The sequence below is a fragment of the Biomphalaria glabrata genome, chromosome 10 (assembly GCF_947242115.1).
Source record: "Biomphalaria glabrata chromosome 10, xgBioGlab47.1, whole genome shotgun sequence".
Lineage (NCBI taxonomy): Eukaryota > Metazoa > Mollusca > Gastropoda > Planorbidae > Biomphalaria > Biomphalaria glabrata.
The window spans coordinates 42157795-42182360 of NC_074720.1; the positions used below are offsets into that span (position 1 = coordinate 42157795).

At 39.5% G+C, this 24566-nt stretch overlaps 2 protein-coding genes across 2 annotated transcripts in view; one reads left to right on the plus strand and one right to left on the minus strand.

Moving 5' to 3' along the window:
- Positions 1-24566, plus strand: part of LOC129928657 (ER membrane protein complex subunit 10-like) — a 95494-nt gene that overhangs the window by 20222 nt on the left and 50706 nt on the right. The window lies entirely within an intron of this gene.
- The window catches only part of LOC106072556 (probable G-protein coupled receptor B0563.6), a 52021-nt gene continuing 28574 nt past the window's right edge, over positions 1120-24566 (minus strand). The window contains exons 2-4 of the mRNA XM_056043848.1: positions 16054-16708; positions 11268-11494; positions 1120-9116 (exon numbers count right to left, since the gene is read on the minus strand). Coding sequence (XP_055899823.1) covers positions 8024-9116; positions 11268-11494; positions 16054-16386 — 1653 coding nt within the window. The 5' untranslated portion in view covers positions 16387-16708 and the 3' untranslated portion in view covers positions 1120-8023. The remainder of the gene's footprint in view (positions 9117-11267; positions 11495-16053; positions 16709-24566) is intronic.

A 24566-nucleotide genomic window follows, 5' to 3' on the forward strand; every position in this document is an offset into this window, starting at 1 on the left:
CTCTTTCCCTGTGGGTTCCAGTCTACGGCAGGGTTACATATATGCATGTTTTTCGTATTTTCTATACAGTCGTTTACCCCTGCAGCAGTAAACCTTTTTTGAGTCTTTGAACTTGCAATGTCGTCTGCTGTTCTTCGCATTCAGTCCAGTTCGTCTCATTAGAACTCTTCTACTGGTGCTCGCTGAGCTGTTTCTCATGGGCTGTAGTTTGAAATTTTGTTTGGCCCCCCAGACACCATTTGTTTGTCGCAAGCATCTGTTGGTGAATGCCTGGAATTTGTCTGCATTGTTAGCTGTTACTATGCGCCACATAAAAGAACTTCGTTGGTGCAACATTGAACTGTGAATGTCCAACATTGGAGTAGAACCAATATGCACACCATGTCCCTAAACGAAACGAAATATTTTTTATCTTTTTCATTCACCGTTATTCCAACTTGGTGTCTGCCATTTACTGATGAATTTGTTTCAAGTCAGTCTTATCTTCTAAGACTAAGACTTGCTTTAATGATCCTTATGGAAATTTGTTGTGATTACAAGGACTCTTTTCTCATATACAGACAACACAAAAGAAGCAGACACAACATTAAGAGTTCATTCAGCGACTACACACAGGCATCTTGGTCCTTTTCATGTTTCCTGATCAACGAGTGGCGGTGATAGAGTCTGGCCGAGTGAGGAACGAACGAGTTTTTGTACCGCTCTGTTCTTGTCTTGATTGACAGCAGTCGCCCACTTCGCGACGACTTGACGTAGTTATGTTGGAGCGGGTGGCCGTTGTCTTCCAAGATTTTTTCCGATTTTTCTTAGACATTTCTGTTCAAAAAGTTTCTTTAAATATGGTAATGTTGTGCGTGTGATTTTAAGGGCATAATGTTTTTTTAGGCGGCGCAACATGTTCATTGAATCTCAGACAGACAACATGCTACACCACTTTTAAGAAGAACATTAAGACCTACTTGTTAAACACTTTTTTAGATTAGTTTCTGACTGCCACTGTTGTGTTTGTAATGTTATTACAGCGCTTTGAGCCTACATATTTTGTTTGTTAACAGCGCTTTAGAAATAAAATTATTATTAATATTATTATATATTTAAAAAAAGAAAAGAACAGAATGGTTTGATTGTCTGAAAGATTTCTTTTATTGGTTTTTCTCGTCATTGTTGAGAGAATGTAACAAGCTGTATAAGAACTGAAGTGGGATGGTACATGTACACAATGTATTTGTACAATCTGAATGTGGCATTAACAAACATATCATCGAGGCAACATTGATGTATGAAACTAGGTTTAACATAAGCAACATCGACCAATCAGCTCATAGTTAACAAACAAACAACTGATAAAAAAAAAAAAAAACAAGAAGTAAATTATGCACAATGATCTTCACCACAATCTTGTTTCTTTCCAGGGTCCCGCTTTCTTTTTTAGTTTCACGTAAAACCTGTTGCGTATGTGAGAGAGAGATTTGTGTGTGTGTGTGTGTGATTTGTGTGTGTCTGTGTGTCGAGATGTTTAAACGATGTTCGATACATAGTGTACGTTTTATTTTTGTCATGGCTTCGTCTTAGTAAAGCGCTTGGCTTCCGAGCCCAGGTGTTTAGAAGACTGGGTTTATTAATTTCCTGATCTTTAGGGCTCCCCCAGCTCTATTGGGTGCCTGACATAAGTTGGGGAAAGGTAAAAGGCGGTTGGTCGTCGAGCTGGTCACATGACACCCATCGTTAACCTTGGGCCTATAAAAAACAGGTGACCCGTATTATTATATCATCTGCTCATATAGATTGCAAGGTCTGAAAAGGGAACTTTTTTTTTTTTTACTTTGAAGAGGTTGTCCGAATCAGACCGTAAAACTTCTGAGTTTGGTTTATGTGCAGGACGTATTAGCTTTCATTGTTAATGAAACGTCTGCTACTTAGAATCCTAATAGAAACAGTTAGTGCCCGGTATTGGTTTAGGACAAGATTACAAACTAATCAATTTTAAGTTGAAATCGTTCCCCAAACATAACACTTTGGATCGCATGTTTCAACTCGAATCTTTGCCTCCAATCTTCTCGGCTTCCTAGATCAATGGAAGAGAAAGGAAATAAAAAGGAACAGATTACGCTTGGCAGGTCACCTCGAAAGAATGTCAGAGAACAGAGGAGCAAGGATTGTTCACCTGCAAAAAAACAAAAAGGCAGGCGCCCCAAAGGGCAGACCACGAGCACTGTGGCTTGATGACGTAGAGGCAGATCTACAACAGCTCAAAGTCCGGTGCATGGAGACGTAAAGCCCAGGATAGATCAGAATGGAGAGATGTGTGCTAAAGCAAAACAGAGCCCTCCTTGGGCTGTAGCGCCACTGGGATGGATAGATCACTGGAGTAAATCCTATTTGGCTGCACGTTGACTCGTATGAGTCTGGGAACAAAACATTTATTTGGTCCAGGCCGATGTCAGTGGTGGGGCCAAAGAAACAAACATGTCTAGATCAGGTGTGTGCGTGTGCATTCGGGATTATGATTGCCAGCACATTTCAACATCTACATCGTTGACGACAGCAAGAGACAGGGACAACGACATAGTATGAGGTGGGCTAGGGGAGACAACTCAATTTATTCTCCGCTAAAAGCAGTTTCTGGCGTGCACTTTTGGTTTCATTCAACAGCAGTCCCCATGATTTCCATTGTATGTTCCACTATGAATTTAACGGGGATGATTGGGAGCATTTTCCTGCTTTAGTTTGAGAATCATGTTTGTTTTCTAACCTACAGTTCATCAATATAACATTTGCTCCTCGCAGTTGTGCCCCGTGAAAGTTTCTAAACCCGCACCCCCCCCCTTTTTTTTTCCTTTTTGTGATGTATGTAAGAAGGTGTATGTAAGGCAGGGGTTCTCAACCTGTGGGTCGCGACCCCGTTGGGGGTCGATTGACGATTTGCCAGGGGTCGCCTATGACCATCGAAAATATGGATTGTTTTTGCCCATTCTTCTATTGCTGTATGTGTGTGTGGTGGGGGGGGGGTCGCGACAGAGTGAGGGATTGTAAAAAGGGGTCGCCGAGCTTAAAAGGTTGAGAACCACTTATGTAAGGGGATGTATGTGCATAGAAAGACGAAAACCCAATTGACTTTAAATTGACCCTTCTAGCAATGACATCGTCTAGTGCGTTCTATTTTTAGAACATTTTGAGTATGTCATATGCCCTGGTCATCCCACCTATTAATAACCTGTTATTTTTCTTGTAATTTTGATCCAGCAACATGTGTGTGTGTGTGTTATGCATACTTTACTTCGGAGACATAATATCGTCAGGAAATGTATATTTGGTCGAAGCTGTATCAAAACGTAATTAATTACAACGTGTTTTTTTTTTTTTTTTACTTTACCGCCGTCTGCTAACATAATGGCTTTTGTAGCTAGAGTGACCGCCCTTCTTTATCACTATTTCGATTGAGCTAAGTATGAACCCAAGTTTCTATTCATTCGGTCCGAGTCACGTGGTATCCATTGTCGTCGTGTTGTTATTAAAACTGTGCTGGACAAGGAGAATAAGGCTCAGCCAATGGGGAAAGACGACGCGTTGCAGACGATCCTATTCTAAAATGGTACGTCATCAGTCGAAACAAATCAAAGGGAAATAATAATGCCATGAGAAAAGGATTTTAATTTGAACATTTCCGGAGCGGCAGTGTTTGCATCTTAGGCCAAACAAGAGAAAGATTATTTTTTTTAAATTAGGGCCTACTTTAAAAAATAAAAGACTGTATCTCAATTATGCAACTGAAAATATTATAAAATTAAAAAATAATAATAATTTTTAAAATTGTTTCGTTCAAACCGAGTATCAAACACGTGATTTTGTGATGACGTCAGCTGCTTGAACGAACGATGTCATCCATTGGACCTGCTGGTAATGCAAACTTTTGCAATTATTTATACACAATGTGGACATCTAGAACTAGTTTTCTGTTTTAGAACTCTTAAGATCTAGTCTAGATCTAGATCTATTCCTGATCTAAAATCTGGATGTAAACTGTATTACATTTACGTAAATATATGTAGAGCTAGATAACATTTCAATAAACTGAAAGCAACTTTAAATTTAATAAACAACTTTTGTCTTACAGTACAGCTTACTAGGCCCTGTTTTGTTTTCCAATGATAGGCCCATGATAGGCCTTTTAAATCTAGACTTTGAATACGATGCACACACATTTTCCTGAACCTTATTTTTTTAAAACTCTTGAATCAATAATGCCTGATATTTGGAAATACCCGAACGCGATACGCCTCCAAGTACGCGATTGTCCTTTGAAAACGGATGTTGGCTCTAGATCTTAGTCTAGTTCTCAAACCAAATTTACATATATTTTTTTACTTAGAAAAATTATAACGGTCAAACTCGAGTTTTCCCCATGAGGCCGACGAGCTAGTAATTCTTCTCAGCGATATACATCAACTGTTAAATTTATAGGAAAATGATTAAAGCCGTTTTTGAGATCAGCCTTCCAGGTTCCTGAATTTTCCATGAAGTTCTGACTTGAATAGAGGTATTTTAAAAAAAAAAAAGGTCAAATGAATCTAGACGATCGAACTTGTTACTGATCGCCTCGAGTTATTTCTCTTGTCCCTTCATTTAAAACAAACTTTGAGTTAGTGGTAAAAAAAAAAGTCGAACCCCCATCCCTAGGTTATTCTAGTTGCAGTTCAATCCACAGAACCAAACTGGTAGAACTAACTTACTAACTGGATTTATAGAACAATTTGAAAGAACTCAAGTCTCTTTTATGTGTTTATTAACAAAATTTTGAGGAATATTAGCCCTCTCGCTTTTATACGATTAGACTATATAAACACTATGTTCTATTATTGTACACAGCGATTTGTTTATTTATTTATTTTTTAGTCCTGAACTTTCGATATTACTGTTTCCATGACACATGAACAAAACATGAGGCAACATTTGTTTTGGTTAGATAGTTGGTAATAATTTATTGCAATACCGACAGAAAAGAGCAGTGGAAACAAATGTTTACTGATAGAGATTAATCTTGATACTCGCATTGATATATTTACGGCGGCGGATACATAGATAAGTCTGTTTCGGGGAAGTGCCTTGTGTTTGAGAGATAGAGCTTTTTTTTTTTTAATGATTTGCTAACCCCTTACTGGGGGCGTTGTCGCTGAATGGCTAAGCACTAAGCTTCCAAACCCAGAGGGTCTCGAGTGAACCCTGGGATTTCTAACTTCAGTCCAACCTGGGTACCTGGAGAACATTTGGGGAAATAATGGCGGCTGATCGTTGTGCTGGGCACGTGACATAGCCATAGAAACAGATTGACATCATCGCAACGTCTGAAGGATATGGTACCATCAAATTACTTTAATTTTACAAAGTTTGTATACGTTTTTTCTCTAACATTCTTTGATCAACTTTTGACATTTTGCATAATTATTCATAGCCGTTGACAACATTCCTGTTAATATTCACTAAAAAAGTTAAATAACAAAGTTCAGGAACTTTTTTTGCGCACTGCCTTTTGTACAATTCAGTCTTGACTTCTGTCTTTTTTATGTTTGTTAATCTGGATCCATATAACTATTGTAGAATTATATATAGACCGAATAGATTTAAACAAGGGCGTAACCAGGATTTTTTTTCGGTGAAGGAAATATGGGCTAGTTAATAAATAATTTTTTTTTTAAATGTATGATTCATTAGTCATAAAGAGCAAAGTAATCACTCTTACAAAATGTCATTACTCTCTAAACTTTTTTTGTATTTTACTTATAACAATACTTTTAAGGAGAAAATGCCCTATAGTGATAGCTTTGGTATTTACAAAAGAAACGCTACCTTCAACCATATATTTTTCTTATTGATGCTCACTTATAAATCTATATACTAATTACATTTTTGACAATGGAGAATCGGATCATGCGTATGTAAATGTATCACTCCTGAGATAGTCAAAAGTTAATACCCAGGATGAGTAGCTTGTAGGAGCTAAATGAACATTATACTTAGTCTTGTAGGACTAGATCTTTCTTTGTTTTAAATCGCAACTATTTTTTGTTCTGCGTTTTTGTGGGGGTTTTTTGGGGGGATATTTCGATTCAGGGCCGGATTGAAGTATGCGGAGGCCCCCTGCAGAGGCGTAGTGAGCAAAACTTGCTCCCGGGACAAGGTACATTGTTGGCGCCCCCCTCCCAAATTTTCCGTGAACATCACATAGAAAAAGGCTGCGTGTGGCGCCCCCCTGAGGGTGGCGCCCTGGGCATCGCGCTCCCTTGCCCCTCCCCCACTACGCCTCTGGCACAGGGGCAAGGTTTTTCTGTAGGCCCCCTACACTCTTTCGAAAGCTTGAATAATGATCCACTTATGAATACAAATACTTGTATCTAAAAGCATGCCATATTTTAGAAAGAAAGAGCTACAGTGTTTGTACATTTAATCTCAATCTCCTTTAAAAATATATTTCATATACATATTTTAGTTCTAAAAAAGTGAGTTTGTGGAGGGTAAGGCTCTTGGTAAATCAGGAGCTGTTCCGGTATATACATATTCCGAGATGCTAGAAACTACAAGCGGACACTTCTTAATCACGTGACATTGTTTCCCCCGACGTAAGATTTAAAGTGTTAGCGTTAAAAATGGTAAAAAAAATAATAATAAAGTTTCTGACGCGTCGAAATTCCGATATATTTTTGTGGGAGGCCCCTTTCTTGGGGAAATCCCGACCGCCTGCCCTCCCTTAAATCCGACCATGGTTCGATTTGTCTGTGTGAATCTTGTTTTACTGTGTTTGGTTCATGTGACACCGGATGTGAACTTTGACCTGACCCATGTATGCATGGGCAACGGAAGCATATGGCGTCCCATGGGGGAGTGTCTTGTGTCAGTCTGCTGTGAGCGGAAGGTTGAAATGGACATTCTCTTTGTACGTGTTTTGTGTGTAAACTCTCAGAAAAGATATATATCGATACAGTCTGTTATCTGGAGGGGGGGGGGGTCCTTGATTGTTACTCTTTCCTTGACCTTCGCCCTCAAGCTGTGTCATCCCTAATCCTTAATGTCGCTCTAGTTTAGCTCAGAGTTGATTTTTTTTTATTAAGCAAGACTAAATAAATGTATAGAACTAAACACAGTTTAATTATTATGGCCTTCTGCTTGTATGAACACAACGGTCTTATCGGTTTGTACGTGAACGTTAGGCTTGAATTGAACGTCTGTTGACTTAAATACAACATTGCAACATCATCTAACAGGATAGTGTCTGTGCTGGTGTCTCAAACACCAGCGAAATTCACCGATTGTGTGTGTGTGTTAACCTTACTGCAAAATATGTCATTCTTCTTCTTCTTGTTAGCGGAGTTAAATACTACGTGTGAGTGTTGTTACCTCTGTCCGTCACCGTAGACGATTTAAATAAGCAGGCTACTGAATTGTTGTCTGTGTGTGTCTGTGTGTGTAGGCGTGTTACAAGGAAAGCCTGTGAAGGACCATATCTGATCTAGACTTGTGTCAACTTGATCTCTGTGAAGTGACTATCCATCCAGTCTAGATAAGAATATATCCGAACTGAATTGTCCACCTTGTAATGATAATAACCTTATATCCAAAAGGAACTGAAATGGTCTTATTTACTGCTCATTTGATACTTTCCAATTGATGAAAATATTATTCCAATAGCTTTGTCATATCCAGTTCCACTATTGAATGGAATATCTTCAAGAACCTTTAGGCAACGAAAAAGGACGAAAAGCAGAGCTTGTTGTTTTAAATAACCACCCAATCACAAATCAGATCGTGTCGTTTGAAGAATGAGCACATCAACAATTCTTGGAGTTGAACTCATACGGTGAAAGTGCACATCGTGGTTAGTGCCTAATGTCCCTGTGAGACGACAAAGTCTCGTGAAGTACTTGAGTAGGAGATGTTCCGCGTGGACCACTCGAGTGTGCAGTGATCCGGTGAGAGTCTTGGACACATTGCAGATGTGCAGCTGGTTCTACACATATGCAGTATGACACCGTCAACTGTACATGTCCTCTGCTGTTGGCTCGGCGCTGTGGCTGCTATGGGCACTTTGCTGGCTGTACCTCTCCCCCTTGGAACTGTCCAGCTTACCCTGGCTGCTTTGCCCGCTGTGGCTGTGTCCGCTGTAGCTCTCGCTGATGGAGTACTTGCTTCTGAAGATCTTCTTTCCGCCTTCCTCCACGATGCTTCCGGTGCCGTTGACGAAACCGTTCTTCCTGACGGGCTTGCCGTTGATTTCTCGCTCCGCGAAGCTGGAGATTTTCCCCTTCCCCAGCTGATTCAGGAAGTACAGTTCGCGATAGCTGGTCATGCTCGACCTTGAGCCCATCTGCGGGCGGGAGGAGAACCGGATGACGGACCTGGCGGAGTTTCTGTTGATGCTCCTCCGGCCGGAGCAACAGAAGATCTGTTTGTAAGTCCGGCAGAACTTGGTGCTGAAGGCCATGTAGATGACGAAGTTCACGGACGAGTTGACCGTCTCCAGGAAGTACGTCACGCTCCCCATGACGTCGTAGATGTTGCTCTGCGAGCCTTGCCTTGAGTACTGCTTGTACATTTGGTTGACAATGCTGTGGATGGCGCCGGGGAGGATGCAGACGAGGAAGACCAGCGAGACCATCAGGAGCATCAAGGTGATACGGTTCTGCTCGTAGGTGGCCGAGCTGCCGTTGGACATGGACCGGCGTATGGACCAGGTCTTGTGGATGGCGCAGGCGATGAGTATGTTGACCAGGATGAGCACGAGGATGGGGATAAGGCGAAAGAGGACGTTCAGGACGTTGCCGTAGACCAGGTAGAAGACGGTGTTGTGGCCGAGCTCGGTCAGACCCATGCCGTAGATGGTCTGGTTGTTGATGGTCTTGCAGAAGCCGTAGTACTTGAGCGCCATGGGGATGAACACCACCGCCGTGACCAGGTAGATCAGGATGATGCAGGTGGTGGTCATGACCCTCCCGCACATGACCTTGGCCTTCATGGGAAAGTAGACGGCCACCAGCCTCTCGGCGCTCAGCATGGTTGTCAAGCAGGTTGTGATCCGCGCTGTCACCACGCTCCCGTAGGAGCCCAACAAAGGGAAAGTCATCACTCTGAAATTGAAACAAAAAAAAAAAAGATTTATTCACTGGATCTGATTAGCTCATAAGTCATTTTTATCAAACAGCTTGGCTGGATCAATACTGGGCGTGGCAGCAAGGGGCGGTAATAAATTCTAAGCATATCGCAGGCTAGTAGTGCTAATTGAGTGAGAGCCCTTGGGGCAACTCTCGGGCAAGAGATCATCTAGCATATCAGAGAAACCAAACAGAGCTTAGAAATAGAACTTAATCTCCACTGTGTAATACAAGTCGTTTTTTTTTTAAAGAAGAATTTTATTTTCATTGTCACTTTTCGAATGTAAGCTGATAGTTTATGTTCCGTTCAACTCCTCTAATTTAGGTTGCTTGAACTAAATGAACTATACACACTCTGGCAAGACTTTTAAACATTGGGATTTCTTTTCACAATCTAATCACAAACTCAAACTTTCTCAATCTGGTTGAAGTCTTCTTCTTATTCAGTATAATCACAGCTCATGAAATGTAAACATTTGAGACATATTTCTTACACCAGATCCCCTGCCTCGATATGCGCAGAGAACTAGGTCAGTCTGAATCTGATTAATTAGCATGAGATTAGCCAGCGTGTTTTGTTGAGAATTCAATATTGTTCAATTAATTGGAAAAGAAAAAAAATACGTTTTTATAATTCACGGAAAGAAAAAAGCCTGCTTTGCGTACTCTCACAGACTAAATATAAATAGTTCACTTATTGTTCCTCATTGTAAATACAGAGTGTGAAAATGTCTATAGTGAACCGGAAGGTCCTATGAGAAATCGATTTGCTAGTTGAAATAGTTAGCTGACGTTGTAATAACTTTATCAAGTAGAGTTGTATTGATGAAACAAGTTGATGTGAAGTCAAGTAGTCAGTACTGTAATGCTGTTTATGAATGAATGTCATTTCTACGAGAAATGTGCCCACAAATATCCTACAAATTAATGTCACGATAATCGTCATTACATCAATGACAGTACCTTTTTACGTTTAATCTAGCTAGATCTGAGTTACTGGGTTGTTCATACCACCATGACATGACAGTACATAAGGACTCTACTCCCACCAAGACATGATATTTACCCGAGTACACTATTCCAACCAAGACATGATATTACCTGTGGACACTACTCCCACTAAGACATGATATTTACCCGAGGGCACTACTCCCATCAAGACATGATATTTACCCGAGTACACTATTCCAACCCAGACATGATATTACCTGTGGGCACTACTCCCACCAAGACATGATATTTACCCGAGGGCACTACTCCCATCAAGACATGATATTTACCCGAGGGCACTACTCCCACCAAGACATGATATTTACCCGAGTACACTATTCCAACCCAGAAATGATATTACCTGTGGGCACTACTCCCACCAAGACATGATATTTACCCGAGTACACTATTCCAACCCAGACATGATATTACCTGTGGGCACTAGTCCCACCAAGACATGATATTACCTGTGGACACTACTCCCATCAAGACATGATATTATCTTTGGACACTATTCCAACCCAGACATGATATTACCTGTGGACACTACTCCCACCAAGACATGACATTTACCCGAAGACACTACTCCCACCAAGACATGATATTTACCCGAGTACACTATTCCAACCCAGACATGATATTACCTGTGGGCACTACTCCCACCAAGACATATTACCTGTGGGCACTACTCCCACCAAGACATGATATTTACCCGAGGACACTACTCCCACCAAGACATGATATTTACCCGAGTACACTATTCCAACCCAGACATGATATTACCTGTGGGCACTACTCCCACCAAGACATGATATTACCTGTTGACACTACTCCCATCAAGACATGATATTATCTTTGGACACTATTCCAACCCAGACATGATATTACCTGTGGACACTACTCCTATCAAGACATGATATTATCTTTGGACACTATTCCAACCCAGACATGATATTACCTGTGGGCACTACTCCCACCAAGACACGATATTACCTGTGGACACTACTCCTATCAAGACATGATATTATCTCTGGACACTATTCCAACCCAGACATGATATTACACGTGTGGACACTACTGCCACAAAGACATGACATTTACCCGAAGACACTACTCCCACTAAGATATAACATTTACCTGAGGTACTCCCCGGCCGGCGGGTTGCGCTGCAGTAGAAACTTGAGGAATGAAAAGTAGAAGGCATGAAACAAGAACAGTAAGTCTGAGACGGCCAGAGCCGCCAGCACCATGTTGGTAGCGTTCCTCATCCTGTGGTGTACCAGCACACGAAGACTGAGGATGTTGCCCACTGAGCCAAACACCGAGAAACTTGGAATCAGGATCATCACAAAGATGATGGTCGTCTGGGGAGTAAAATAGAGCCATTTATATGAACGATTGTTATTTTTTACGGAAATGAAAAAAAATTAAGTGTGTCGCTTTTTTTAGCACCACATATTAGGATTGTTTTAGGTGTTGACGTTTTTGAATATTTTCTTTTTATCACAACATTTGTACATGTCTTGATGTGAACGCCTGCATTTGCATGGATGAAGTAGCCATGAGCAACTATGCAAGACATAGATCTATTCATCTGAAATATTAGGAAGGTCGTTGAGCTAGTCACACATTGGAACATAATCATGGTGGGAGTTCAAATCTCCTTGTAGGCATGTTTTTTTTTTTAATGTTAGATGTAATCTAAATTTGTTTTATATGCTCTACCAGTTATCCCCACCCCCGCTGTGTCCACAAGTGGGAGGTTGTTTTTTTTTTTTTAATCATTGAGACGCACTGAGCACGCATTAGTATCATAGAGAAGAGCTCTTCAAACGAAAGAAAAATCAATGATTAATAATAATGTGTTTGACCTTGGCAGCGCCAAGTCTCGCAGTCTATGTGCACTACGAAGGTCAAGGCCAACGTGATTCTTTTTTTTTTTTCTTTTTTTTCTTGAACTAAGAGAGAGTGTAGGTGTTTTCTTATATTTGTTATCGTTGTATCTTAAATTATAAATTACAGACGTTACACTCTGGAAGGCCAATGTTGGTGAAAATAAAAGGATCCATTAAAGTGCTACGTACAGACGTAAAGATGGCGCTCGGGGTCACAGTCGGACACATTAATCCCATCGACGGGGACACATTGCCTCGTCGTTGTCTTCCCAGCATGCATTACGTCTTCTGTTCACTTCCGTTTGTTTGTTTTTTTGTTTTCTTGCATATTAGAAACGAGCCACTATGTGACCACCGGTTCGGTGCCAAGTGTTCTTAAACGGAATGGTAGAAAAAAAAAGGGGTGGGTGGGCGTTTAACTTTTTGGTAGAATTGTTGTCCTGCAGAAAGTGGTAAGTGGTTTAGTTTGTAGACTTCATGGCCCCCGGCAGCTCAGCTTCTGCCTAGCTCTGGTTTCTTTCAGTTGGTCACGTGATCTTGCGGAGTACCTACTCCTGTGTTGTTGTTTTTGATTAAAAAATGTCAAATCGTAACCCGAATAAAGACTTGAACCCGAATATTGACTTGAATACGATTATCAACATGGACGGACTGGAATTTAGCAAGAAAAACATTAAAAAATACTTTTAAAAAATCAAAGCTTATATTAAGTGTAATTGTATCAATTAGTTTAGATCAATCATGTCGTTGTGTGTTACATTTTCGTAGACTTAAAAAATATGTGCGATTAGAAATATTTTTACCAATTGTTTTTGTTTAGCTTTTAACTTTCTGAATACGCTATGATCCTATCACTTGTATGGACCAGTTGTGGAAGGGGGAGGGAAGAAGGTGGTATCACTGTGAATTTTTACATAATCGTTGTTGAAATGCATAAAAAAAATGTGTCCCTCAGGGTTCAAGGGTCCTCAAGGGGACTAATTCCATTTATACCACCACATCTGTCAAGTACGATTTCTTTCCCTTGTTCAAGATAGCGAGCAAAATAATAAATCACCTAGAGATAATTTACTAATTGGTTAATTTTTTTTTAAAATTGACTATTGTGTTGTTAGGTAAAAGAAATAACTGCACAGATTTAGCTCTTGTGATACGAAGGGAGAGTAACCCTTGAGGGACTACGGGCACGACATGCGCCTAAATTGTGCCGATGTGCCAAAAACCTAAAATACAAATACATAATCCGAGATTGGGTGTGGGAGAAATAGCGTGTACAAACTTTTCATCAGACAGAGTGAGTTGATATAAGCTTTGTGACAGTCTATAGAACTGTACTACTTCCCAAGTGAACTCATGATTACCAATACTAACAATAACAGTAATTGTACGAATGCTCCTTCTTCCCTAGTGCTATTAGAGCATGGAATGGGTTGGCTGAGCTAGCCTGGAATTCAAGTCATTGGTTAATATGCATGACTAAATGCATGACGCGTAGGACGTAATCATCTTCTTTTTTGAAGTAACGTCTGTATTATATAAGATAAGATAAGTTTCCTTCTCCACAACAAAATACATTATTGATCAATTGATTTGGTTCATTAAAAACATCTGCACAGATTGTTTAGAATACGGACTATTTTAAGACACGGACAGCAGGAGGGAAAATCTTGAATAGACTTTTAATATGAAATATGGGCTCTGTATACAAGTTGGGGCTTCTTTTTGTTTCTTTCTGTCTTTTTTTTTATTTGAAACACTACAAGGTTATCAGGTGACTTCATCATTCACTTGTTGGCCAGTTACCTGAAAATATACCCTGACTGTAGTATCTCTGAATAAAGATGATACACCCTGACTGTAGTATCTCTGAATAAAGATGATACACCCTGACTGTAGTATCTCTGAATAAAGATGATACACCCTGACTGTAGTATCTCTGAATAAAGATGATATACCCTGACTGTAGTATCTATGTATAAAGATGATATACCCTGACTGTAGTATCTCTGTATAAAGATGATATACCCTGACTGTAGTATCTTTGACAAAGATGATATACCCTGACTGTAGTATCTCTCTGAATAAAGAAGATATATCCTGACTATCTCTGAATAAAGATGATATACCCTGACTGTAGTATGAATAAAGATGATATACCCTGACTATCGCTGAATAAAGATGATATACCCTGACTGTAGTATCTCTGAATAAAGATGATACACCCTGACTGTAGTATCTCTGAATAAAGATGATACACCCTGACTGTAGTATCTCTGAATAAAGATGATACACCCTGACTGTAGTATCTCTGAATAAAGATGATACACCCTGACTGTAGTATCTCTGAATAAAGATGATATACCCTGACTGTAGTATATATGTATAAAGATGATATACCCTGACTGTAGTATCTCTGTATAAAGATGATATACCCTGACTGTAGTATCTTTGACAAAGATGATATACCCTGACTGTAGTATCTCTCTGAATAAAGAAGATATATCCTGACTATCTCTGAATAAAGATGATATACCCTGACTGTAGTATGAATAAAGATGATATACCCTGACTATCGCTGAATAAAGATGATATACCCTGACTGTAGTATCTCTGTATAAAGATGATATACCCTGACTGTAGTATCTCTGAATAAAGATGATATACCCTGACTGTAGTATCTCTGAATAAAGATGATATAGCCTGACTGTAGTATCTCTGAATAAAGATGATATACCCTGACTGTAGTATCTCTGAATAAAGATGATACACCCTGACTGTAGTATCTCTGAATAAAGATGATACACCCTGACTGTAGTATCTCTGAATAAAGATGATACACACTGACTGTAGTATCTCTGAATAAAGATGATATACCCTGACTGTAGTATCTCTGTATAAAGATGATATACCCTGACTGTAGTATCTCTGAATAAAGATGATATACCCTGACTGTAGTATCTCTCTGAATAAAGATGATATACCCTGGCTGTAGTATCTCCTCAATATTGATGTATACTAAAAGACTTATATTTGGTTCCGTACAACTCAACTGTGACGTATTGAACGCCCGGGTCAGTGTTGTGTATCCTGTCTATAAGAAGCAGAAGACGTGATCTCTGGACTGGCCATTACGTGGATTATTGGCTCCGCTGTGATCCAGTTTAAAGGGAGAAGAGAAAAAAAAAATATTCCCTTTGACATTTGATTTGGTTTCCATTATGGGATTTGATAGAAATAGACCGTAGGTCGGCCTGGTTCTCTTGTGACATAGTGACATAGTGACATAGTGACAGTGACGGCCGCACGGAACGTGTCCACCCCAGGCGTTATTTACATTTCTTAGTGGAGGTTTGCGCATATGCTTGAATCTTATAATAGTAGTCTCAAAGTCTTTTATATCTTGTTTTGTTGCTGGGGTGCTGTGTGATAAAAAAAAAAACGTCACAGTTTAAACGCTGCGATATTTATTCCAAACCAAACTGCGTCTTCCTTAACTGACCTACCCAACGTATCGACTAAAGAGATGGTGATTTCAAGCTCCTGGGAGAAGGTTTCCGAGCTGCATTTTCAAAAGCAATTTAGAAAACAAAAGTCTGCTCGAGTCAGAATTCGACCCTCCACGGCGGGTGGCCTACTTGATTTGCCACTGAGCTATACAAGTACTTATAAAAATTGAAGATTTTTTTTTTAGCCCATTTCTAGTTAGAAATTTTATCTAACGACCTAATTCTCTACATTGGCCAACTGTTTTGTATGTTAGTACATTTTACATTTAAGACAAACTTCATTGATTATGACTAGTTGATTAACTAATTGGTTATTCTTTTTTTTTTTTATTGATTCAAGTGTTGTTATCGACAATGAATCTTTGTGCAAAGTTTCAACTTGATCCGAGATTGTGAAGTGGGAGAAATAGCGTGTACAAGATTTTGACCAGACAGAGAGAGCGAGTTGATAAAAAAAAAGACAGCTAATTTTTTGAGACAGTGTCTCTTACACGTCTTAACTATGTGTGCTACGATACTCACCTTGTCCATGACGTGTTTGCTGACGAGCTGTGAGTCCTCGAAACTTGACCCCACTGTCCGCATGCTCTGTTCCCCTCCGTCCGGGGCGGCCTCGCCGTCCGTATCGTTCATGTTCAGGGGGAAGGAGTACCCGGCCAGCGTGCCGGTGGCGTCGGCCAGGGCGGAGGCCGACGCCGTGGAGGACGTCGCCGCCAAGCTGACGTTGACGGCGTGGGCGCTGATGGGCACCAGGATCATCTCGGTGATGTTTAGTAGCATCTCCATGGGGCGCCTACACCGACGTTTGTGGGCTCGTTTAAGGGGAAGAACCCGACGTCTCCCACGGAGAGACATTGAATATACTCCATAGTCTGTCTACTTTTTTTCACTGATTGATCCCTCAGTCTGAAGAGGAAGTGTTAGAACTGTTCCACATTTACATAACAAAATCTCAGAGCCGAGGGCAAGTTCAGATGCTACAGATTCACGTCCGGTAATTGGACCATTGCCCTGGGACTGACATCTTGTTACCACCCACTAGGCTGCTTGATCAGCCACGTAATCCGACGTCATTGGGGAGCCTCGTTAGTCTGGGCTGTAGAGCCAAGGTCAGAGCCATTAAAAAATTATCCGTCTGTTTTGTCTGTCAGCGGGACATCTGTACTAGGCAGGGCGTCTGAAATTATAAGGAAACGGAATTTAGTGAAAACAGAATTCTCTTTCAATAATTCAGTTTTAAACTTCAACTTGGTCAGCTAGATTTAAATAAATATCCTTTTTTTAAACCCATTTGGGACAATGTCTGCACTTTAAAACAAGCGATCTAAATTAGCTCGGTAGAATGCAGCAATTATTTCTGAGATAAAAAAAATAATGATTAATATTTTACTGATGGCTTTAAATTGATCGATTCTTCAGTCTTGAGAGACTGTTGGGTGTTAGTGTTAAAGTAACGACTTCGATCTAGAATACTTAGATCAAGCAGTAGAAAGGTTCCCATCAGATACTATGGGCACGGTACTAGTGTGTCGTGTGGCCAGCACTACGACCAAACGCCTTTACTTTCCCCCACTAATGTCTGGTACTCTTTAGAGGGCGTTCTGAAAATATCGACCTTCAAACTCTTGACCCCTTGTTTCGGAAGGCAGGCGTTTTACCTTGGGCATGGACCACCTCGCCCCCAACTTATGAACTACCACCAGGTTTAAAAACGTATAGTTGACATTTGAACTCTTGAAAGATCGATGTAGAATTTCACCCTGTTATAGTTATCAAAGTTATCAAATGTAATTCTACTATATACTTACCACTCACCAAGCCCTCTGTAGACACTGGGCCCACACTTACGAAACTGTGAATCATATCTTCTTTAAATGTCCCATTTTAATCCACCTTAGCCAGACCATACTTTCGCTACAGCCCAACATAACCAACACTCTGTATAGCAGACCTTTCTACCACTACAGCCCAACATAACCAACACTCTGTATAGCAGACCCTTCTACCACTACAGCACAACATAACCAACACTCTGTATAGCAGACCCTTCTACCACTACTGCCCAACATAACCAACACTCTGTATAGCAGACCCTTCTACCACTACTGCCCAACATAACCAACACTCTGTATAGCAGACCCTTCTACCACTACAGCCCAACATAACCAACACTCGGCTGAACAACTAAAGAAAATGTACGCTATTTTTCTTTGGCAGGTACTGCAAAAAGACTGACAGTTCAGCAGGAAAACAAAATTTCTAAAAGTAGAATACAAATACTTAGCACGTTCCAAAATGTTTCTGAAATATAAACTTTAACAAAGTAGAGATTTTAAAGTTCAAAAGTCCAAATTGTCTTATGATAATTGGTTTGGTCAATTGACATTGCCCAGATAGTTTTCTTTAATAAGTTATAGAGTACTGCATCATACATAAATGAATTAATGTCCCCCCAGAACATTAATATGGGTTAACTCTCCTGAATATATTATTCGGTGATCTCCCCTGCATCAAATAAAAGTATTATCTCCACATTTCGAAACAAACACTTTATAAACTAAATATCTCATATATTCATTTATCTTCGTGGTCAATATATATCAACCAAGCCACAAAATAAACATATTATTATAAATAGATCTAAATCAAGCTTTTTTCATGCTAAAAAAAAAATATTACAGAAAAATTGAGAATTAATTGGAAAAAAAATGAATAAATCTACAAATACATAAACATTTGAGGTAGGGGAGGGAGCTAAGCATGAAAGAAATGTTTACAAAAACATCTTAGAGTTATCTCTGTTGTAAAACATTCCCCAGTGCATGTAAATAAAGAAGCCTCGTGTTTCCACACATCAACATGGGAGATAATCGTCCTAACAGAGTAAGAACATCCGAAAGGGTTTCCTCGCCTGCCTTATAAATCCCCAAAACAGATATCGGGACATCGAAACATGCTCGTGAAAACAAATCTCATTATCTCCCCCTGAATAAAGTAAGTTTTAATTCCAAATAAAAACCAAGGTTTCTGGCCCAAGACCGTTGGCTTAGTGGACAGCCTTGAAACATTATTCCTTAGAATCCTTAGGACAGCGGTTCTCAACTTTTTAAGCTCGGCGACCCCTTTTTTACAATCCCCCACTCTGTCGCGACCCCCCCCCCCTTTTCAGACACACACACACAGCAACAGAAGAGTAGACAATAGCAATCCATATTTTCGATGGTCTTAAGCGACCCCTGACAAATAGTCAATCGACCCCCCAAGGGCTGAGAACCCCCTGCCTTAGGATGTAGTCCTAAGGCATGTGAAATATTAGGCGTGAGGGAAGATTATAGAACGAATCACATCAAGCGAAGGAAAGGATTATGTAATGAATCCAATACTTTCAGGGAGGCAGCGTTTTTACTTGAATGATACAGCACACACACACACACACACACACACTCTCTCTCTCTCTCACACACACACACACACACATCTCGGCACATCCAAGCAGCCTATTGGGAGAGACATTATGATCGCAGTCGTCGCACTAGCCTATGTAATATCCCCCCTTACTCTCTCCGTCAGTTTCGTTTATTGATTCCAAGACAGCTTGACCACTGTTTGAGAGTGTAAGCATATTATCTTGTGAAAAGGTCACTCAATGAAGCTAATGTTTTGCTGTTGATGCGTTTATCGATTTGAAATCACGTCTCGGTTGGCCCCCCTTACAATCTGCAAGTTAAATAATTGAAGAACATTTGGTTTTAGTTCCAGTGGGCTAGAACACACATAGGCCACGAGGATGCATCCTTAAGTGTGGTCCTCATTGTATAAGAGCATTATCAGTCTGATAGTTTGACAGTGTCAGTGATTCGTTAGTTTGTACTTGATAAGTTCGCACCAGTGATTCATTAGTTTGTACTTGATAAGTTCGCACCAATCATGCTTCAAGTTTGCAGCAGACGACAATGAGCTTAGAAATCTAATATGTGAAGCAAAGAGTAAGGCGTATGTATGTATGTATGTATATGTATGTCCCGCATAGAAATCAAAACCGTTTGACCAATCTTGATAAAACTTGGCATAAATGTTCCTTAGATCATGGCGGAGACCGTAGTGTATGTTTGATGTCCCTACCACTACCGGAGGGCCCTAAAAATAGACAAAAGTACCTTATTGTATCTCTATTTAAAAAAAACAAAAAAAACTTTTTAACAAATAGGGTAAACCCGTTTTCGCTGTATTTTATATCTGATATGAATATATCGGCTGAACGGATAAACATATTTACACATTCTACTTTTATTTTCGTGGCAAAATAAAAAATGTGAAAGGAACCTTCTCCATGTTTAACATAGATCTAAATTTAAACCAGTAGATCAGTAATACCAAAACTAAGGCCCGCAGGCCGCCGGTCATATCCGGCTAGTATAATATATATATTTATGGATAGGACTGGAAAGTGTTGGACACGGGGCTGTATGTGGAGTGCTGGTCAGAATGTGATGCAGTGCTGTGTAAGAACTCGGGAGTACATGTGGATGGAATGAACTAGGCGTCGTTGTAGGTTTCACCAAGTCAACAATAAGGTACAGTACGGTACAACTGAAAGAAAAGTCATTTACAAAGGAAGTTAGTTGAAATTATGTTTAATGACCTGAGATAGTTGACTCAATGTATAATGGCTTGAGATAGTTGACTTAGTGTATAATGGCTTGAGATAGTTGACTTAGTGTATAATGGCTTGAGATAGTTGACCCAATGTAAAATGGTTTGAGATAATTGACTTAATGTATAATGGCTTGAGATAGTTGAACCAATGTATAATGGTTTGAGATTGTTGTTGTTTTAATGTTTGAGATAATTGTTTTAATGTATAATGGCTTGAGATAGCTGACTTAATGTAAAATGGCTTGAGATAATTGACTTAATGTATAATTGCTTGTGACAGTTGACCCAATGTATAATGGCTTGAGATTGTTGACGTAATGTTCAATGACCTGAGAAAGTTGACTTAACAGTTCCCTGGCAAGATGGACCAATAGTTTTGTTTCACCTAGAATTCCCGGCTAATGATAACCAAGACAGATAACTTCATAGATCATTTATAGATGAAATACACAAAAGTATTCTGATAAAAAAAAAAAAACATGACAATCCTGTACATATGGACGGGTCAACTTGTTCGATCTAATATTCCATATCATGTCTTGACGCACTCATCATTTACATAAGTAAACAGTTCATATCCCTCCTCCCTCCCTCCCTTCTCACATTCGAAATGTCCTTTTAGAACGCCCACGCGCTGACACCGCTCACTCTCTTTATCTTGCTCTTTTTACTAGGCAGGTATTCTCTCTCTCTCTCTCTCCCTGTCTCTCTCTCTGCATGTCTCTCAATTGCTCATCTCTCTTCCATGTCCTCTCTTCCTCTCTCTCTCCCCCCCCCCTCTCTCTCTCTCTCTCTTCCTTTCTCTCTCTTTCACTCTCTGTGTCTCTCTATCTCTCTCTGCATGTCTCTCAATTACTCATCTCTCTTCCATGTCCCCTCTCCCTCTCCCCCCTCTCTCTCTCTCTCCCTGGCTCTGTCCAAACAAGAAACCATCTCTATGACGTACCCGTAGCCTCGCTATCTGGGTTGTTTTCGCCTGACATGACATCGTCCCCGAGTTTTCTTCTAAACAAAGTGACAGCCCTTCCATGCCAGAGCATTGTCTTTAATAAACATTCCAATCTCTCTCTCTGTGCCTGCCGCTTTAATTAACCGAGTCATTGATCTTCATACATTTTACGTTGTTGTTTTTTTTTAGACTCCATGTTTTCAGCCCCCCCCCCCCAATGTTTTCCTGTTGTTATGTGTACACTATTCCTAAACTTTGTCTCATTTACAAATGGGAAGCAATGCAATCAGCGCCTTAGTTTGTAGTCACAGTGCTGTTGGCTGTCGTTGACTTGTAGCACTAAAACTGCTGGTAGACAGCTAAACCCCATGTAAGCGTATTATATCGTTATCTTATAAATCTTTACTTTTTTATATGTATGGCAGAATGTAAACTTTTATTACAATATAGACACATTTAACTTGAGCTGAAATGAAATAAATGTGGTAGTAGACTTTAGTAATAATATAAAACGGTATTTCGAGCAAATGTAACGCATAACAAAAACACGTCTTTTCACTGTGGCATTTCGGAGTCGTCTGGTGTACTCAAGACAGCTTACGACAATGCCGCTTATCTTGCATCATTCACCTTGCATAGTCGCCAACCAATCGCTAACACCTTCTCACCGTCACCATAGAAACACACACACACACACTCTCCGTAACACATATCCCATAATTAAATTAATGTGTGAGTTTGATTCTCTTCTATACTCTTACATCGTTTGGGCATTCAGAATAAATGTCATCGACAGTTACTTGAAATACAATGCTGCAACCATCGGCAGTCTTATTAACTTTTCCATCACCTGCTGGTATGGTAATACTTCACTGGCACAATGACTTAAAATAAATAGACTAATTAAAAAAAGCATCGTTTATCACTCAAGTACAGCTACCATCTCTTGAAGAGCTTTTTCCAAGAAACATGCCTTTCCAAAACACTCACGATTCTTAAAGACAGCATGCACCCATTAAACCACTGTTACATCAGGTCAGAACGACGTGGTCGTCTCCTTTCAATTAGGACTAAAACACAAAGATTTTAAAACTCCTTTATCCCACGTTCGGTGAGAGTGTTACAAGATCAGCTGTCGTCATCGAGAAGTACATAGAAGTCCAATTCATAAAGCCCTGGTTGTGAGCGTGTATGTGTTTCGTGTGTGAATGTTGTTCGAATTTTTAATCAATATTGTTTTTGTAGAGGAGTTTCGCTGAGCTTGTCAATTGTAGTCAAACTGAATTTCCATTAGATTGGATAAAAAAAAATATCTTATCTTATCTTACCACTACAGTAAGCTATATCGTTTCTTTAAATTATGTTAGTACCCATATAGTTATGCATGCACTTATAAATTATTTTTTTTTAAATAGACAAGGGGGGGGGGGTAATTGAGTAAATATGTAAATTATTGTACTCTGAAATCGTTTGAAATCGGAACAAAAAAATCGAAGACATTACTTTTCACATCGTTTGATCATTGAGAATATCTTTGATTGACATTTACTTCATATTAAATTTTTATACCACTCCAATAATTTATATTGTTTCTTTAAATTAGGTTACTATACATACAATTATTCTAGAACAGGAAATTCCGAATACGGGCTGCAAGGGGGAATAATTGATGGGGAAAAAAATCGTTTGTATTATTCTTTCATGACTGGGTGATGTAGAAAGATGACTATGACCTAGGGTCAAGTTAGTTTTAGTCTCGTGTGTCTATATTCTTTTTTTTACAATTCTAATCCCAGTTTTTTTTCCCCCTTTCTTTCTATCGATCTTTTTTTTTTTCCTAATTATTTCACTATTGGCTCTGGGCGATGTTGTAAAATAATGACACATTGACAATGTCACGTGACACACTGGGTGGAGGGTGTGCACGTGGGGGGATGAGGAAGCGTTCAGGATGTCGGATGTCTCTTGGACGAGTCGCTGTTCACCCAGCCAGTGACGTAGTACACACATGACGTGCACACATTATTGTGACGCTTTGAACAGACCGGAAATAAATGTCTTCATCCCCCCCTCACCCCACCTCCCTTAAATCCAATGTCGGCGAATGGCTCTGAAAACATGGAGCGCTAAGTGAAACGAAAACAGGCAAAATATAAACATTCCTTTTTTTTTATACAAAGCTTATCTGATGGGAAGAACTCCGCACGATATCTCTCGAAAATGTAGAAGTTATTTCCCTTTTTCTGTATCAAACAAAATAATTAATTACCAATAATAAGTTAACTAATTTAAAAAAAAAAATTATTCATGTTTTGTTAGGTACAGTACATATATTCATAAAGTTTCAAACTAATCCGAGAATGGTTTTGGGAGAAATAAAGTGTACAATTATTTAAAGGTACAGAACCAGGTGGAATCATATCTGTGAATGCTGAAGGATTAATTTCCCTTGTTGGTGTTCACGAAAATAGTTAATAGCCAGCAATTAATTGACTAATTGATTAATATTTTAATTGATTCGTGTTTTGTTAGGTACAATAAATAATTGTTTCAACTTGATCCAAAATAAGGAGAAATAAAGTGTTCAAATTTGTATAACGGTCAGACGGACACACGCAGAAACAGTGAGTCGATATAAGCTTTTAAAAATGATACCCAGTAATGGTATAAGGATCGAATGAGCATAGACTTATCATACACATTTGACAAGTTATTCGGACAACGAAATATATTCTGTATTAGCTGTAGAGAGAGAGAGAGGTGAGAGTGACCAGACAGTGTTGATAGGTTCAGTGTGACATCTTGCTAGTCGATTGAAAAGAAAATATAGTTCAGTGCTTTCAAGAATCAATCTTGCTGCAAGATGCTGAGATCTCGTGAGACGTCGAGTTCTCTGCGGGATTTTAATGTGCAGACGTTTGAATTGTTAGTTTGTAAACATTTTTAGAACCCGAGAAGAGCTTCATAGGATTTATGGACCAATTTATCCGTTTTAAATTGTAAAAACACGATTTTAGTTTCCCTTTTCCCCCTAGTTGAGTTGATATTGATCGAGTTTGAGGATTACTTTTAGTGTAATTTTGACAGTAGTCGTTATCATTTGACAGTTCTCATTATAAAAATAAATTACAAGATTTATTTTTTTTTACTTCTAATTGAAGTATTATTCCCAGGTATCGATTAGTTCTGTCTAAAGTTATCAATCTACACCATCATTACAACGCAACTCTTGATCAGAAATCACTCAAAATGGTACTTTGTAAGTACATGTAAGTCTAAGTACTAGCGATGCCTAGGCCTTGCCGCCATCGATCGTCTTATCAATTCAGAACTAATGCCATTACAAAAGTGTCTTAGCTGGACAACGCGAGCTGTCACATGTAGAGTGCTGGCGTGTTTCTGGAGAAATCACTTTCGCTTTCAAAATTCT